The 16,947-nt window shown below is 44.1% G+C and overlaps 1 protein-coding gene across 5 annotated transcripts in view; it reads left to right on the top strand.

Moving 5' to 3' along the window:
- The window catches only part of Atp8b4 (ATPase phospholipid transporting 8B4 (putative)), a 214,737-nt gene that overhangs the window by 43,307 nt on the left and 154,483 nt on the right, over positions 1 to 16,947 (top strand). For 4 of the 5 annotated variants that reach the window (XM_010638545.2, XM_033765227.1, XM_033765228.1 and 1 more), the window contains one exon: positions 15,726 to 15,839. In XM_010638545.2, the coding sequence (XP_010636847.1) occupies positions 15,726 to 15,839 (114 nt within the window). Of the gene's footprint in view, positions 1 to 6,812; positions 6,851 to 15,725; positions 15,840 to 16,947 lie in introns of those variants that run through there. The other variant, XM_019209756.2, reaches the window with a different exon arrangement.

The raw sequence follows: 16,947 nt of genomic DNA, 5'->3' as shown, positions 1-16,947 counted from the left end.
GGAGGAGGAGGAGGAGGAGGAGGAGGAGGGGAGGGGAGGGACCGCCAGAGAAAGTGTTAGATTGATTATGACTATTTTCTGACTTCATTTACAAACTGAGAAATAGCAGTGGAAAACATTGGTTTCTTCTCTCTTCTCCCTCCCTTCCTTCTCTGGCTTGCTCTATCTCTACCAATTCTCTTGAACTGTGAAAGAAAGGAGATAAAAACTCATCTCAGTGATGAGAAAGTTGTACTGCCTTAAACTCAGAAAGCACAGGAAAGCCAAACACTTAATCGGTTTTATCTAAATATACCCAAGCACATCAGTAAGTGAAAAGTTCCTAAAAGATTGTATTTTCCTGAGCCGAATTCTTGATCTTATCTGGGAAGTGCACAGGTTTATATACGTTGGTAAAGATTTAACTGAATAGTTTTCATGCTTGTACAGGAAGCCTTCTGGGCTGGGAGCATGGTTTAGAGGTAGAGAATCTGTTGAGCCAGTGTGAGGCCACTGTAATTTATTCCTAGACTATTAAAATGCCTCGTGGATATAATGTCTATTGGATGAAGCGTATTGTTCATTTCATGATTTTTGTGATTGGTAGAACAGTGCTCATGGGGACTTTCCAAAGAGTGTTCCTTTTGTGTAAAATTTGGCCAAGAGCATCTGAGTCCTAATAGGCGACGACTGCCCCTAAGACCCCCTCCAACACAAACGCCTCCCACTTCCTTGCCACTCACGTAAGCAGAGCTCCATAGTTCTCCGTCACTCCTCTTTTCTCCTACAGAATCGAGGTCAGTAAGAATGGAGTGGAAAACTATGGTCCATTATTTTTCCCTGCTGAATCACCACATATTTTATTATATTAATTATGGCTGTAATATGAAAAAGTTATCTTTGGTAATTCTTTAAAATATGTTCCTTTTGTTGACAGCTCCTTGTGGGGGTGTCATGGGATGTTTCAGTTCACGTAGATGCTATGTAATGATGAGGCCAGGGTCACCTGAAACCTTATTGTTTTTTGTGGCTTCTGCCACCATGCAGAGAGTGAGTTCTGACAGTCACTGGACTTCCTCAGGTCTGCATGGTAAAGTGTGTCTGTCTCTCTGAGAAAAGACTGGCCTAACAGGAAAATTTCATGCTCCTGTGTGTTCCGGTGCATAGATGATTTACGGTACCTTTTTAAAAAATAGGGCTAAAGCGATTTTCCAAATTCAGCATTCATAACATGCCTGCTATATACCTGCAATATAGACGTTCAATCATTAGTCATTTTCCACAGGAGATTTGGGGACTTGTAAAAAGGAATACAGAGCTCAAAGGCCGAGGGGTATGGGCGGGGCCCTTTTAGGCAGACCCAGACACATATGCTGCAGCGACCTCTGCTTAGACTTGGCAGTGTGTTGAGTTCTCCTGGGGTTATTGAGGAGGGGGACACACATTCTGCTTTTCACCTTCATGGAGCATCTATAATGCATCCAGGAAGAGAAAACAGCGCAGTAGCATGAACCCATAATGAAAAGTGGGTGCTGAGTTCTGTAATTGTGTTGTGTGCCTGGAAGTGTCAGGGAAAGGAGATGTCAGTGTGTTCCAGGTGCCTGAGGAAGTTCCGTCAGAGCAAGCAGGAAGTGATTTGAGCCTTGTTTGTACCACTAGTTTTGGGAAGGAAAGGCATGAGCGGAAATCTGTGGTTGGACCTAATTGGAGTAAGGAGTGTTAAAATGGGGAATTAGGGCCCAGGTAGGTGAGACCAGGCTGTGTAAGAGATTGACTAGGAGGTGACAGGCTCTCAGGAGGCGGCGGCGGGGGGTGGCACAAAGAGACCAAATATCCAAGTGGAAATGCCAGGGTTAACATAGAGCAGAACTTGGGGGCAGTGAGAGCTGTAGATTTTTAGGAATCAGACCAAGAGTTGGGAGGAGAAGTTTGGCAGGGAGAAGAAGGGTATGAAATAAAAAGGATGAAGATGTAGCACGTAAATGTACCACTTTCTTACGAGGAATGCAATCATTGTGTACTACAAACGTGCTAATAACAAACTAAAAAAATGAAAATGATGGAAAAAGACAGGGCAAAGAGAAAAATGGGACTTGTGCAGGAGTGACGGTGGATGTGCATCTGTTAAGTGGGAACTCACATGGGTGTAGAGAGGGAGGAGGGAGCATGAGAAGCCGCTGAGAGCAACAGGAGTTAGGGGCAGTGAGGAGGACACAGACGGAATCCTGGGAATCGGGGTGCCCATGATACGAGGAACCAAGGAAGAAGGAGTAACTGGAAGACCCCAAGAAAGGGGTTTAAATTTTTTAAAGCTAGAGTTTGAAATTCAGGCCGCAGGGGAAGAAAAACCCAAACTATGCAAAAAAGCAGAATGGGTTATGAGCGTACTCAATTAAGACTGCGTGGAAAGAGAGAAAAACCGTATGAAAACCTTCCGGCTCTCTGCAACAAAGTGATACAGTGTTGAATGAAGCTTTTTCACATGTCTTGGCTTTTCAGAGTCATGAAATCCACGGAGAGGTAAAGCCCTCAACATTTCCTGTGGGAGACCCTGGAGATAGCGGGATGTTGGACACATGTAGTGCCGGGGTCCACAGCAGAGGGGAGGTTTGGGTTTCTCCTGTTTGATTTTTGCGCATGACCAGAGCAATTCATGCACCAGCTGAAGAGCACAGATGGTGACTGGCAGGGTGACAAGTTGGAGTTAGTCATAGAAAGTGGCAGGAACTTGCATTTGTCTGCGTTTCCGGTGTTCTGTGGGCTATCCCTTTAGTAATAGGCCTTTCTGTCTGTGGGCCGCTAATATCTGTGTTTATTATCCTGAGTGCTACATGATGAAAATTTTAATTTTTCCTTTGTAAATAACTTGTAGAAGAAAAGGATTTTTTGGGCATCTCCCAAATTCATTGGAACTTTTAAAAGCACGAGTATTTCGTCTTTAGGACACCTGATTTGTTTAAACGATGTGATTCTTTGGCTGGGTGTGTACCTGATCCCTTACTGCCTTCATTCAGTTTGCCTGCTGTAGTCTTTTGTTCTCACCTCTGAATTCCTCCACCAAACTCGAACACTCTGAGGTGCATGTTTGCTGCTTACTTGTCGCAGGCTGGGATCATGCCAGCATCCTCATAAATGAGTTCCTGTTCCATCTGCTTCGTGAATCAATTTTAAGCAAAGCACACAGATGTGGCTCACTTACTTTTGCTTTTATTTTCTTTATTTCAATGATATGAAAATGAAAAATATCTACCAATATGTCATTAGACTAAGAAGAGTTAAAATAAGCAAGTTTCATTATCCATCCATCCTTTGGTCATACTGGGAATCCAACCTGGGGCCTCACACGTGCTAAACAAGTTCTTTCCGCACTGAGGTACACTCCAGTCCCCAGATAAACTTCTGCCTATAAGTGTCATCTCTTTCTTCTACTCACACCTGTTCCTCAGCAGTTATTGATGGTAGAATTCTGGAGTTTTGTTGTTGCTTGGCTGTCATGAAATAAATTTCAGCTAAGACCGAGAAGCAGAAAAATAGAGAAGGAAGAAAATAACTTCCCTTGTGAAGAAGGAAGTACAAGTGCAATTTTGCGGGGGTTGGTAAATGGTTTATGAAAGTGATCCATAAATCATGTGGATAAAATTGGGCAAATTCAGTAACAACCAAGAGGTTAACAGAAAAACCGCCAACTCAACGGTCTGAAAGCAGTTTTTATCTGGTTTTATTGTTTTCTTTACTGGACCAAATAATCTTACTCTGTAACCACAATGCTGGAAGATGGTAGCTGTCATACCTTACATTTTGTAGTTGAAAGATTAAGTCCTTCATGTAAAAATGTATCTCTAATTCACGTCCACTATTACAAAACCAAAATTCAGAGTACTGCGGCATTTCATAGTTGACATTCTGTGCATTCCTTTTTATCGACAAATAAAAATTGTACGTACAAATGGAGTGATATTTGGATAAATGTATATACTGTGGAATGGCTACTTCAAGTTCATTAGCTATTAACTTTTTTTGTGAGGTCTCAAACTCTACTTTCATAGTGATGGCTGAGTCTATAACACTTGGTTTCTTACAAAAGTAAGCTATTTAGACATTAAAGGTTCTTTGAAGATGATCCTAGGAGTTGCTGAGGGGCTATAAGTGTGGGTATAAAGTCTGGGTGTTGTGTGCATCTGTAGGAAGGCTGTAGTTGTAAGGGTATGTGTAGAGCTCTGTGGGAATATTCTGGCTTGAATAGTGAGAGACTGCCCTTCAGGGGGTTAACACGGATGTCAGTTGCATTCACATGGCTGGGTCAAGGTCTACATCGCTAGCAGCTGATACCCTAGGCTCACCACCCCCAGCCCTACTCTTCTGGGTTTCAGGTATGGTCTTGGCTGTTAAGCCTGCTGTGAGTTACAGTCACATCGTTCCAGCTGTGGCTGTCCAGGTGCCATCTAGATGTCCTGGTGCTGGTGACATTGTCCTGTGCCAGGTGTCCCAAATACAGGGAAGAAGAGGGTTGTTTTATACAAAAGAAATCTCCTGGTTGGGCTCTGGTACTGTGATGTTAGCTTAGGTTCACTGCGGAACAGTGGTGGCGAACCTGTGGCATGCATGCTGCAGCCAGCTGTTTGTTGTCAAAGAAAGCTCCCAAAGGTTCGCCATCACTGCAGTGTGGACTTATCCTTTAAAGCTTTTACATCCACTTCTTGCTACAGAATTCTGACCAACTACACATCCAGCGTGTGATTTATCTCTCTAGAGGAAGGGGACTCCCTACCTTACCAGACAGCCTTTTCTGCCATTGGTTAGTTTTAATCAATAGAAAATTTTTCTTTCAGTTGAACCAAACTGATACCCTTTTGCTTTATTATGCATTGGTTTTAGCTTTTCTTCACAGGCCACAACAGGGCAAACATGTCTCCTGTTTCACGCAACAACTACTCTGCATTTAAAATATCATTGAAGCCAGGTGTGGTGACATACGCCTGTAACCCCAGCATGTGGAAGGCTGCGGCAGTGGGATCAGGAGTTTGAGGCCAGTTTGGGTTACAGAGTGAGCCCACTTGTGCACACACACAGACGTGCACCTCAAGACATGAATTCATTGAGGAACTCGTGTACAAAACGCTCACCTGCAATCCCCTTTCTTTTCAGGTGTTTTTGGTAACCTTGTACAGTGGGAGACTCCAGAGTTCCACCCAATATTCTAGAAATTATTTGACCAGACTGAGGTTGAGAAAAAAGATTACTAATGCAGCTCTAGAGTGCGCTAGATCTTTGGAGGCCATTGCCTCCTGTGTCCATTGTCAGTGCTGAGGACCGAGTTGCTCTTGCTTAATGACTAAATGTGTCTCCCCAGAGTACTCAGTCAGTGGGCCTATTTGGTCAGTTCTGGGGTGGGCTCTAGGCAGTCTGTTAACGCTACATAACTGTTTCTACCGGGCAACCAGGATTAAGACTCACTGATTTCAGTTCTTATGATAATATTGAGCACAGCACAATTAAAGGCCCGGCCATGCACCCCCCCCCCATCACTGGAGACCTCCTAGGCCCTCATCCTTGTTGGGAAAGTCATCATTGCATTTTGTTTACTTAACCAGCTCAAATTTCTGTAATTAACCATCTTTGCTACTGACCTAATATTGCTTTAATTATGTTGTATTATTGCTCTCTGTCTTAATAAGCACAAAGGCTTTTAAGAAAAAGTCTGCTGGTGCTGGTTCAGAGGACTTCCGTATGAAGGCAGAGGGTGGCATGCATAACCAAAAGTCGAGGATCCCTTTCCAAGTCACGTTTCTATACTTCTTTTAAAACCACTTCGCCCCACATTTGATATTTCAAACATACTTGGAGACCACATACCACAGAAACGCCATTGTCCTGAGCAAGACATTTTTGAGATTACGAGTGCAAGCGGGCTGAACTTCTTTATAACATTTTGCAGAGAAAGTGCCATTCAGATTTTTGTAGTGTCAAAAAGAGGCTAAAGAGGTATCTGACTTTTTTATTCTCCCCTGAATTCTGATCCAAGGAAAACAATCAACTGCACATTGTGCTAAATAATGTAAAAAAACCAATATTTATACTCTGCCCGCTCTCTCTGCCAAAAGTACTTCTCTAGGTTATTTACTGGAAATTTTCAGGTTGTAAATTAAGAACAGTGATATTTGGTCATTTTTAAAAAAACATAAATGGAATCATTTCCCTTCCATGTATTTTTTTCCAATTGAGTTTACCAGTGTTTGAGAAGTTATTACGCGTTTATCACTGTTAAATGCTCTGGAGACGTAGCAAAGTATAAAGTGAAGTCTTAGACATACGGGCATTCGTTCTCCCCTTAGCATTTTGAGATTATTTCATATGTATAGATGAGAAAACAATGTAAGTCATAAATTTAAGTATGAAAATGAGTGATGTTAGATTTACTATTAACATTTTCACTGTACCTGGGTAAAGAAGACGATTTTCTACCAAGAGAGAATTTTTTTTTCTTTGCAGTACTGGGCATTGAACTCAGGGCTTTCACACTGAGCTACATCCTTCCCTTTTCTAATTTTTAAAATTTGAGACAGGACTTTGCTGAGTTACTTCCTTGTCCAGCTGAGGTTGAACTTGCAATCCTCCTGCTTCAGCCTCCCAGAGCACTAGATTACAGGAATGTACCACCATCCCAGCTAGAGGTACATGTGTTTCTTTTCTTAAAGCTATTCATATTTTCCAGGCATGGTGCCCACACCTGTAATCCCAGCACTCAGAAGGCTGAGGCGGGAGGATCACAGGGAGTTTGAGGCCAGCCTAGTCTACACAGCAAGACCCTGTCTCAACCTCCCTCAAGAAAAGCTGTTCATATTGGTAATAAAGGTCAAAAGATTATAGAATGGTAAGATACCACATTTCATGTATATCGTTGAAAATAACCAAGTTTGAAAACCTACTCATTTACACCACACTTTGAATCTCTGTTTGAATTTGGCAAACCATTTGGGTACTCATAAGTGCCCGTCACCTTTACACTGCTCTAACCCTAAACTCACAGAGGAAAAAGATGTGCTCATTGACAAGAACTTTGGGCTGTACTGGAATGGAATGTGTTGAGTATGCAAGGCAGGCACATTTTTTTGTTTTTTAAAATCAAGTATGTACACATACTCCCCACAATGGATGTAATCATTATGCACTGTAAAAATGTACTAATGAAATATAACTTAGAAAATCAAATATGAATGATATATATGCTTATTACAAATAAATACTCAGAATATTTTGACTTTAGAATAGTTATGAATTTGTATTTATCAATAGTTGTAAGTGAATCCTGAACCATTCAAGGTCTATAAGCCTAGTCAAACGATGCCTGTGTAGTTTGGCCGAGTGTGTGTGTGTGTGTGTGTGTGTGTGTGTGTGTATAATTTAAATGATACTTTCTGCTTTTCGCCCTTCTTTCTCCTCATTTTACCCTCTTCCTCTTTCATCCACACACTGATGGAATTTTCCCCATGATTCCTTGGTTTTCCAACTTCATACTTGATCTGATTAAAAAAAAAAATTTTTTTTCCAGAGCTTAAATTGAAAACGTGTGAAAACTAGCTCTAATTTTGCAATGATTTTCCCTTCATCCACTATATTTTTCTAAAGGACTGAAGAAGTCTAGAAAAATATCTTCAGAATATCCAGAATATCTGTCAGAATCCAGACAACACTTTGTGGACAGCCCATGTGCTGGACCTGTGACAATGGCTGGCCGGCCGCACAGTCCCCCGGGGAAACTGAGTCCTCAAGGCTCATAATCTGCAGTGCACGTGTGGGCCCTGCTTGGATTCCTACTAATTTACCGTGCACAGCTTTTGACAAAGCTGCGGAGGGCTTTTCCTGTATCACAGCAACTTGGGTCTGCAGTCCTCTCAGGTTACTTTGACGCCTCCATCTCGGACCGAGGTCCTCAGACCTTAGACCAGCAAAAGCCCCCCATCATTCATGTAAGTGTTTGAGTTTTGAGAACTCTGGGCTTATTTCAGAAGATTTTGGCAAAAGCATAGAGCAGGAGAGTGGAAGAAAGTATTTTAATTACCACACATGGTACAAAATTACTCACATGATCTCATTTAATTACAAACATTAGCCATGTAGGGAAAATGGGTTTCCAAAAAAGGCCTCAGGCCACAGACCCCTAGGTTTTGCCTCCTCTGCTCCTTAAAATCCCTTGTCTAACCTACTGTGACCCCGGTGGAAAGATGAGGAGTACTCTCTCCTAGGCCTGTGAATGCCTGCTGCACTGCACCTGTTCTTCCAAACCCACCAGTTTCTCTCTCTTCCAGACTGACATCTGTGCTCAGGAGTCTGGATGAACTTTGTTTTCTAGCCCTTATCTCAGATGGCCACCCACCCACCCATCCATCCACCCACCTACTCATCTATTCATCCATCCACCCACCTATCCATCCATCCATTTCCCCTCCCCTAGGCAGCCTGGGTCAGGAGCAGCCTAATGATTTTATCCTGGAGAAGGGGAATGCAGTTGCATTCTTATTTATTCACTTGTTCATTCATTCATCTACCCATCTGCCCACCCAAACTAACCATCCATCCACCCATCCACCCACCCATCCACCCTCCCATCCATCCACCCACGCATCCACCCACCCACCCAGAATTGCTCCTCTGAGAAGCAGTTCAGTTGCAAATCAGGCCTGAGACTTAGAGCAGCTGAGCGCTCTGTGGTCCCCCAATGGCAGAGGCTGCTGACAGAATCCTACAGAATTCCTACGGAACCCTGTGTTGGTTCCTACAGCAGACCTGTTGTCAACCCCAGAGCAAATTTAGGGGGGCTTTCCCTGAACACAGACCATCTCAAGCGCAGTCTACATGTCAGTGAAAATTTATCAGACCCTTTGTGAACGATCCACTCACACACACAAAAAATAAGACTGACACTTTATACATTGTTGTAGTTGTGTTTTAATGATACACAGATACTTTGAAAGTCTGTGTCACACCCGCTCCTCTTACCAATGTAGAAAAATTTCCTTCCCTATTTCCCAGCCAGTCCTTTCTCTCCTCCCTCTCAATACCCAGCTCCCAAACAAAATTCACTCAGCAAGAGCAGCAGCACAAACCTTTGTATTGTGGGTTTGTCTGATTTAGATTTGTTGCCCAGCCCTGACTGTGAGGGGGGTCAGCTCAGGAGGGCTGGGATTGTGGTGGGAGCATGAGGTATGGGGCTGGGGGCTCGCCCACTGCAGCACCTCACAGTAGAAGGGCCTCCCAGTGCTCTCCGTTCATCCCCAGGGATGCAGGAGGTAAAGGCAATCTTGGAGGTGGCATTAGTCAGGTAGACCCCTGGTGTAAGAAGTGGAGAGTCCAGGAGGGCTTAGACTGTTCATAGTGTGTTATCAACTGTGGCCTGCTGGGAAGTTCTCTCAGGGTGCCTTTCCTTGTTAACTGGGCTTTCCCACCGTGCTTTTGTTATTGTGATAGACGCTGAAGTCCTGACCAAAGTTTGGCCTGATTCCCAGAGGTCATGGCAGTGTGAACATGCTCTCATGTTTAGCCCTTATAAGCAACGTATAGGTACTAAGTTGTCCAAAGCACCCTTGTCATCAGGAAACAAGCCCTGGCAAGCTGGCTCCCACATCAGCTCAAAGAGATGCCCACCGTCCTCAGAGCCCTGGCTGCGAGCGAGGGACCGGAGCTCAGGCTGGGGACACTGCCCAGCACGGCTGGACCTGCAGGAGGCACCCTCAGGCCCAGCAGCACCACGAGAGCCTATCTCTAGGGACCCCTGAAAATGAAATGCAGCCTTGGCCTTCTTTTTGTGCGTGCCTTCCTGGTGTCTCTCTGGAGAAAGCATTGCAGAAGTTAGCTCAGCTCCACTCAAAACTCCTCTCACTTCGGACACGCTCACCCTATTGTTCTTGGCAATGTGTTTTTTATTTTATTGTTTTGGTACTGGGGATCGAACTCGGGTCCTTGAGCTTGTGAGGCAGGCGGTGGAACCACTGAGCTAAATTCCTGACCCAATGTATCTTTTATTGTAATAAGTTTTTTTTCCATTGAGTTTATTGGTACATTTTAGGTCTACAGTACAGTTGCATTCATCATTGGGATCCTGTACCTTTATATGGCAGGTCTTGGTTCTCATTTTTTCCCCTTGTCCCTGCCCTCCCTTTACCCTGTCCACCCTCTCCTATTTACAAAGAGTTTGTATTGTAATAAGTTTTGTTAAAAAAGATGTAGTCACTGTATTTCTTGACTACTCCTTGCATACAAAGTCATTCTCTCTCTCTCTCTCTCTCTCTCTCTCTCTCCCTCTCTCTCCCTCTCTCTCAGTCCCTTTTGAGATGGCACAAAAGAGAAGTTAAAATTTTGTTTGGAACTATGTAAAATGTTGTTAAGTGTCTAAACATCCCGGAGGGGGAAAATTACTGTGATTCAATTAATCTCAGAGGGAAATTTAATTTGTTCCCCTGGTAATTGTCCAGAATCAGTCCTTTGTAGATGCATCCCTGTTGGTAGGACCTTTGCTGGGTCTAGTGCGCCCTTGCCCAGGCTGGCACACTCAACCGCGGCCCGAGGGCTGGGGTGAGCAAAGTGGGGACACCGCGTGATGTGTGTGCTGTGTGGGCTGGGGGCGCCCACGTGCCCTCCTGGCCAGCGGTTGTGCTCCGGTCCTGGAGGGAAGGCCCTCCAGACTGGCAGATCCGGGGACTCTGGCTGAGGGGATGGATGGGAGCCCCCGGACTTCAGAGGGGACAGACGCTGTGCGTGCCAGGCTGAAGGCTGTACTGTGAAGACCATGAATCACGAGGCAGCCCGAAGACTCCTGGCCTCCTCTTCATCTCCAGCCCTGGACCAGAGGCACAAAGAAGGCCGAACGAAGGAAGGGTGCAGGCTGGGGACTTGTGTCCCTCTGCCTCTGTGTATTTTCAGCTCTCGGCAGGCAGGGACCCCAGCAGGAGAAGGCAAGTGCTGCTGCCCTTGGTGGCAGCTGTGCTCTCCACCCCTTCTGCGGTTGCCATGCTCCCGGTGGTGTCTGATCAGGAGCCTCTCACCTCTCCACCCATGAGATCTGACCCCCGGGACTGTGCAGTCGGCGACCCTGACTACTAAGACCGAGAAGCTGTGGTTTTGCCTGATGTCACGCAGGCGCCAGACGTCAGTTCTCTGGCCCTGTCCGCCCCATCATGCATTCTTTCCGGGATCTTTGCATAAACATGGGTGTTTCACATATTTCCTAAGTGGTACAAAGCCTTCTGGCCACTTCCTCTTTTGTGCAAGCTGTCTGTGGATGCAGCTCCTCTCTGGTTTTTATGTTATGGTTTATAGATAATGGCTTCCTTGGAGTCAGGATTATGTCTCTGGCTGGAATCTAGATGGTATCATACAATACCATATCGGCCTCCTTTTGTGGCGAGGAAAGCTAGATGTTTCCTCCTCAAGCTCTGGATGGTTGGTTTTTGTAGCCATTGTGACATAAATATGTCTCATCAGTTGAGGAAAGGTCCTTTGATAGCCCTGAAACTGTGGTTTTTCATTGCAAAAGCTCCTGAGGTTTGGCGGGGGGCTTTGCACATGTGGGGAGTGTCCCTGGACAACCACTGGCTCATTTCAGCTTAGCCTTCTGTGCTGCATTCTTAATGGCAAAAATAAAGATAAAAGCAAGCTATTGCATGAAAACATAAACTGATCTTGAGCCTATTGTTAATGCTTGTAGTTGCGTTTGCTTGGTGGGGAGTAAAAGAAATAACAACACAAATTGACTTAGAAAAGAAATGAATGCGTCCAGCTACCTAAACGGTGCAGATTTAGGTCTAGTTTCAGGGAAGCCTTGGTCTAGCTTCCTTCTCTACATTTCTTCACTCTGCCTCTTCAGTGTGAGCTTATTCTCGGCAGCCCCCTCGCTCAGGACCCCAAGATACTAACAGACCCCAAGGACTTCTTGCTTCCAGGTTGAAAGCCATAGGAAAGAGAAAGTCTACATTTCTAGCACATTCCAGAACGGATGTAGGTCAGGTGGTGCCCTCTCAACTTAAAAGTGGAAGGAGCCAGGAGGCGTCTTCATTTGGTTGGCCTAAGCTGATCTGGGCCTGGTCCTGAGTTACAGATGGGAGTTGGCTGCGCACTGTTAAGTTGCAGGGGAGGGAAAAAGTCAAGTGTCTGTCACACATGGCACTGACAGAACTGGATCTGGAGCACTGAGGCTGGTTTTTGAGATATATATTTGGTAGCTTCTCACTTTCAAAATACCAGGGTCAGTCTCCATTTCTAGTGGAAGCAGACACTACTATGTCCATGAGTCTCAGATCTTCTGTCTTTTGGATACACGCTGCCTCTCCTGGCCAGCGTGCTGTGGATCGAAGCATTCATGTCGGGGTGAGACCCTGTGGACTTTCTCTTTCCCTTGGCCTGCAACCATAAGCACCTGAGTTGGTGGCTGTTCCATCACGAATGACAGTGAGGAGCAGACTCATGCTGGACAAGTCCCATCAGCAGGAGATAAACTGGGTGAAGGCACAAAGACTTAGGAGCTGTTACTGAGGCTGCCCAGTGCGCTGCATTTATCAATCCCTTGGATTCTCTCCAAGTTGCTCACCAGTATCCTATATTTGTGCAATTTTTTTCAACTTGGTAAAAATGTTTTTACATTTGTGACTGCATCTCCATGATAGTTCAGTACATGAGGCATATTAGTATCATTTTTCCCCCAGTGGAAAAATTGAGGCGAACTCCCTAAATGCTCTGTTTGTTAACTTATAGCATTTTGCTTTCTTAAACAACACACTTATGGATGAGAAGGAGGAGGAGGAGGAGGAGGAGGAGGGCAGTGTCTGGAGAATCCATAAAGCACCTAGCACCTCTTAGCCCAGAAGCCAGGACTTGGTTACCACCCAGATGGGCTGGTTCATACCTTGTCCCCATGAGGAAGCAGACTCAATCCAAAGGCTGAGGCAGGCAGAAGGTAGCATATCTGGGACCTGAGAGAGAGGCTGGAGTACAGACAGGTCAGCAGGAACTGGGCTGGGGAGCAGTTTCTTGGAATCCGTATTCAGACATTGTAGTCTTGATGGTGAAGGAGGAGGAAGGCGAAGCAGCTGAAAGATCTTAAGGAAGACATTCCTTCATGGGATTTCTACTGGAAAAGATTAGAGAATGCAGAAGACACGGAGATGCCCCAGGAGTAGGTATGCAAGGGCAATGCGGAGGACTGGATATTTCTAGAATCCCATGGTGGGAAGGCGGCTCTAAGGGGCGGTGGTGAAGATCTCCAGTGCGTTCTACGGAGTGAGCTGCGCTGGTGTTTGACCGGAAACCCGTAGTTGGGGTCAATGAAGTGACTGGATCGGAATGCACCCGACTCAGGGTCCGGCATTGTTCGCATTCCCCACACAGCAATGTCTTTGGAACCGGTCTCCTGACGGCAGACGAAAGAGCGGAAGTGGATGGCTCCATAGCGTTGCCAGGAGGGGGAGCCCGCGTTCCTTGGTCCGAGGGGAAGCTCTGCCAGGCACATCTGTGACTAAATTACAGCACAGTCATTGCTATACATCAAGCTGAGTACTTAGGAGAAACTTGCCGTGGGTTTTGTCTGGCATTATCACGCTGTCCCGCGTCGTTGGCTCTTCACCTACATTTTGCAAGCGAGTTTCTTTGAAATTCCCTCTGTGAACTGCACAGATACTCAGTCTGGCCTTGTAGCAAAATGCAAGCTTAGCTTCTGTTGCAGCTTTAACTTAGAAGAAAAATTGAAACAAAGCTAGGAATAGAAGACACTTTTGGCTGTCTGGGCTTTCTCCTTAGCTTTTGTCTCCTGTGCTGTTATTTTCTCCAAGTCCTCTCTTAAGGAAAACATGTGATTGACAGTTCTCACAGCTGCCTTCCCAGCCCACCCTGTTTATGGACAATGGTCATGGTTACAGTGCACCACACCAACCAAGCTGGAAACTCTTCATCTTCTCATTTTCCCATAATATGCTACACAGACCTGGACACCTTGATTTCTGGTAAATGTTTAAGTGGTCATTTATCAGAGGATTGTATTTTCTTTAAACAGGTAGCAGTGGTTTCTAGGAGCTTAAACAAATCACACCAAAGTAATCTCACTTAAAAAAATCTTATTCTAGGCATGTTGATTCTGAATTTCAGCAGAACCCACAACTCCAAATTTCCCATGCTGTGTTTGTGGAGAAGAGTTAAGCCTCAGAGAAATGTGGTTAGATGTGTTTCTAAGTGGTTAAATAAAATGTACTCAGTATGTTTTCTGTAACCTTTGAAAAAGGTGTTAACATCAGTCTGTGGAGAAGTTCTGTTAGTTTACCATAGCTTTGTTGTTTTAATGAAAAATTTTTTGGTCTATAGCTCTGTTCTTTTTAATGCATTTATTTACCTGTGATATTTGGAAGCCTCTATACATGGCACGTTTTTGAAATTTTCTGATGACACAAAGCTGGAAGGAACATTTAACATTTTAGTACCTTAAAGGTTAAAAATGCAGCACATGCTTGTAATCTCAGCTCTCAGGGAGGCAGAGGCAGGAGAATTGTGAAGTCTGAGCCCAGCCTGGGCAATTTTGCAATTCATGAAGATTGTGTCTTCAAATACAAAATGAGACCTGGGATGTATCCCAGTACAAGGCCCTGGGTTCAACCCCCAGCACCACAAGGGAAAAATTAAAAAACGTTCTCAATTATCTTGGTATAACAGAAATATATGAAAGAAGTTGTACATTAATATTTGATCAATTAACTGTAAATGTTTAGTAAGGGTCATCTGATTTAATGGTGGTTTATGTAGAAATAACCTAGGGATTCCAGTTGATCAAAACTCAATATGACTACACAGTGAAACACAACCCACAATGCTAATGAAATTTTAGCGCTTGTTATTATAATAGTTTAGAATAGAAGACATTCAAGTCCCTACTGTACATGAACTGGTTGAGCCAGGTGTATAACTCATGTTTACATGTAGGCACTGTTGGAAGATGGATGCAGAGAAGTGGGGTGTGATCTGGAAGAGGCCGACCAGGGAGAAATGCTAACACTGCGCGAGTCGTGGAGGGGTTTGGAAATGTGGATCAGAGTAGCGGAGACATAGGGAAGTTTTCAAACAAGAGGTTTTCAAATATCTGAAGGTTACCAACATGGAAAGGCCTTAGACTTGGTCTCTGTGACCCCAAGGGTGGAACGTGGCATACAGCAAGATGTTGTAGGGAGGCAGATTTGAGTTTGGCATCATAGAGACCTTTCCAGTAATTCCCATTCTGAAATGGGCACTTCCTGTCTTGTAAGGAAGTGAGTTTCCCAACACAGGAGACCTTTAAAGATAGACAGACCTAGGGGGCCCCTCCAGGCCCCTAAAGGTATCATATTTCAGGAAGGTGGGCCAGTGATCTCCACCAAAGTTCCTTCTATCCCATGCCCCCAGCATGAGGGATGCCTCTAGTACAGTAGGCACTTAAGCAGTGTCTACCAGATGAGTGAATGTTTTCAAGGGTAAAAAAATCCGAAAAGGGGACTTTTGCACTTGATGTAGTTTACCAAAAACTTTGGCTATTTGTGGTACCGAAAGGCCATTTCCCCTAGTGTTAGGAGCATGTCATGATAGGGAGACTGGGGGTGTCAGGGCCTCGGATTAACCTTTCCCAGAGAACTGGCTTGTCTTTTGTTGCTCTGGCACAACTCATGTTAAGCCTCGTAAGTTTTAGAGCTATAATGAGCAGTGCCTTGCCTCACACTTACCTGATGCGATTTCTTTTTCAGGACAATCGGATCCACACATCCAAGTACAACATCATCACTTTCTTGCCAATTAATTTATTCGAACAGTTCCAAAGAGTGGCAAATGCCTATTTCCTTTTCCTTCTAATATTACAGGTAATGTGTTTATTTCCTCATGATCTGTTTATTAAAATTATTCATATAATTTGAAAAAGAGTGTCAATTTACTTAGCTCAATGTTCACGACTAGCTAGAAACCATTCTTATCAGATTTTTGGTGTTATTTTTGCTGTTTCTTTTCACAAATGTGGGAGGGCTAGGAATGGGTAAAAACTAGTGCATTAATCATTTTAAACACCGAGGTCATCTTAAAATGTAGCCTTGCACTTTATTTGAACCAAACCAGAGCCTAATAATTACCGTTCACAACCTCCTGCCTTGCTTTATCTCCCTTTCACGTCGACATTGTGAAGATTGCAGAGGCAAAGAGTCTTAGCTGACCAAGCCCGAGAAGGTTGTGGAGCTTAATTTGTCAGATTTCATTTTGATTTAAAAACAATGACACATTTTATGTATACATAAAATAAATTATGTGAGTTGTATGTTATTTCACTGTAGGGTGACCGATTGTACAGTTTTGAGTGGCTAATTGGTAGTCAGTAATCTTTTCTTCCCCATCTGACTAAAGTTTGGACTTAAATAGAGTTTCAGCTTTCACTGATATTTTGGGAAGGAAAAATACATAAATCAAGAAAGATACACTTCTCCTCACACAAAGATCATATTGGCCAGTTATTTACCGGGTATTTATTTTAGATAATTTAATCTAGATGGCTGATTCAGGATGTGCAAGGATCTGTGTTAATTATAAGAGATAAGAAGATGGATTACATATGTGATGTGTGGATTAATGGCTTTGAGTACTATTTTTTTAATTGATTAAAGAATATTTAGGTTATAAGTAGCAGAGTTTTAAATTACCATAAGCAAAAGGTAAATATATTCAGGGGTATATGTCCTTTTGAGTATGTTTAGATTCATGGGCATTAACAAACTCCTGTGGCTTCTCTTTTCATACTGTATGCGTTCTTAAGGAGGTCCTCTGTACTTGGTGGTCCTCGTGGCTTTAAGACCTTTAGACTAGATTTCCAACTCAACTCCAGAATAAGAGAGAGAAAGGGAGAGGAGGAGGGACAGGGGGAAGGAAAGGAGGAGGGAAGAGGGAGAGAGAGAGAGAGAGAGAGAGAGAGAGAGAGAGAGAGAG

Source organism: Fukomys damarensis, unplaced genomic scaffold (genome assembly GCF_012274545.1).
Source record: "Fukomys damarensis isolate Sample0158 unplaced genomic scaffold, DMR_v1.0_HiC HiC_scaffold_17, whole genome shotgun sequence".
Classification (NCBI taxonomy): domain Eukaryota; kingdom Metazoa; phylum Chordata; class Mammalia; order Rodentia; family Bathyergidae; genus Fukomys; species Fukomys damarensis.
This window is presented reverse-complemented; position numbering and strand designations above follow the sequence as displayed.